At 37.3% G+C, this 1492-nt stretch overlaps 1 protein-coding gene across 1 annotated transcript in view; it reads left to right on the top strand.

The window, feature by feature from the left end:
• Positions 1 to 1492, top strand: part of LOC101856624 (carbonic anhydrase 1) — a gene marked incomplete in the record, with an annotated part of 36240 nt that overhangs the window by 16443 nt on the left and 18305 nt on the right. Inside the window, 1 exon segment of the mRNA XM_013086243.2 lies at positions 952 to 1010. Within this exon segment, the coding sequence (XP_012941697.1) occupies positions 983 to 1010 (28 nt within the window).

The raw sequence follows: 1492 nt of genomic DNA, 5'->3' as shown, positions 1-1492 counted from the left end.
CTCTCTCTCTCTCTCTCTCTCTCTCTCTCTCTCTCTCTCAAGAACGCCTCGTTTTTCCAGTGTGAAAATAATTGATTTTACTTCAGACAAAACAAAACAAAATCAAAGCCGTAACACAAACAGAACGCGAGGTGATCAGGTCCGAACTTTTGAATAAATGAGCAAGTATTTCAGGATATTATGAATAGCTATTTCATTCGCATCTCACTGATCTGACTGTTTGATCAAACGATGTCCTCCTTTTATTTTATATCACTTTATCTCACACTTAGTATATAGACGTACGCATTCTTCTCTTCGTATTTTCTTAAGTTTCAGATTGTTTTCAACTACCTATTCTTCATTTCCCGAATTCCTTTTTTCCCTCTTGCCATAAATTCCTATTTTGACGTTTTGTGCGTTAGTGCGTGCCATTTCTGTTTACTTTCATTTTTTCTAGGTTTTAGAAAGTGGGAAAAGTGTAGGTATTACTACCTCGGCCAGAAGTGTGTTTATTATAACAGAATAGGTAAATGCAAAATGAAGAAGAAAAAAAAGCTCTTCCCTTTTCAGCAACTACCGTAGTCAGAAGGAGATCAATCAACTCTACAGTGACAGTACCTGGGGAAAATGCCTATACAATAAATATTTATACCACTGTTCAGGCTTTTGCATTTGCTGCTGCTGCTAATCCTTCAAGAAATACCACAACAACAACCATCACTACCACCACAGCTTCCTCTATGATACCACTGCCAAATAAATAGTATCATCGTCTACAACACAGTATCGGTAAAGGAAACAATAACGTGTATACACACACGTACAAATAAAAGAAGGACACGCTCTCCACACGGAAGACATTACTGAGATCAATGGAGAATCGATTCTACGACAGAAAAAGCTGTCCCTTGTGCCTTCCATTTTCTTATCATAAGAAAATAATATTGCTCAATGCTTTTCTATTTCCAGGTTCCTAGACGTTTAACCATCCACACACAGCATGTCTTGGGGATACAGCAAAGAAGATGGTATGTGTTTCTTACATCAATCAACAATGTGTATGCCCGTTCGTTTACGTACACTTTAATGTAATAATAATAATATGGTCACAGTTTCGTATTTTCTGTTGCAAATCTTTTCGTAGGCATATTATTATAGATACATGTATTATTGTGATGACTATCGCTAGTTGTACTTTCTCTTGGTGGTTCTCTCGTAACAAATCTTTGAATGCAGCTGGCTGTGTGACGTGCCAGTGTGTGTTTTGATTTACCTGTGATTTGTTTGAGCTTTCTGTTTTGATGTGGTTGCCTCTGTAAGGGATTTTTTTTTCTGAGAGTCCTTTTTTTTTGCTTCAGTTCTCTTTTAGTTTATCGTTTGGTTTTTTTCGGTCGGTGGGTAGATGTTCTTTATTCCCTTTCATTGCTGTTGTGATTGTTGTTGTAGTTGACTTTTCGTATGTTAGTAAATTTGAGGGGAAAGGGAACTAGCTATTTGCTGGTGGGGGAGG

Source organism: Aplysia californica, unplaced genomic scaffold (assembly GCF_000002075.1).
Source record: "Aplysia californica isolate F4 #8 unplaced genomic scaffold, AplCal3.0 scaffold00018, whole genome shotgun sequence".
In the NCBI taxonomy this organism is placed as follows: Eukaryota; Metazoa; Mollusca; class Gastropoda; order Aplysiida; family Aplysiidae; genus Aplysia; species Aplysia californica.
Note: the sequence above shows the minus strand (reverse complement) of the source record. Positions and strands in the feature narration are given on the sequence as shown.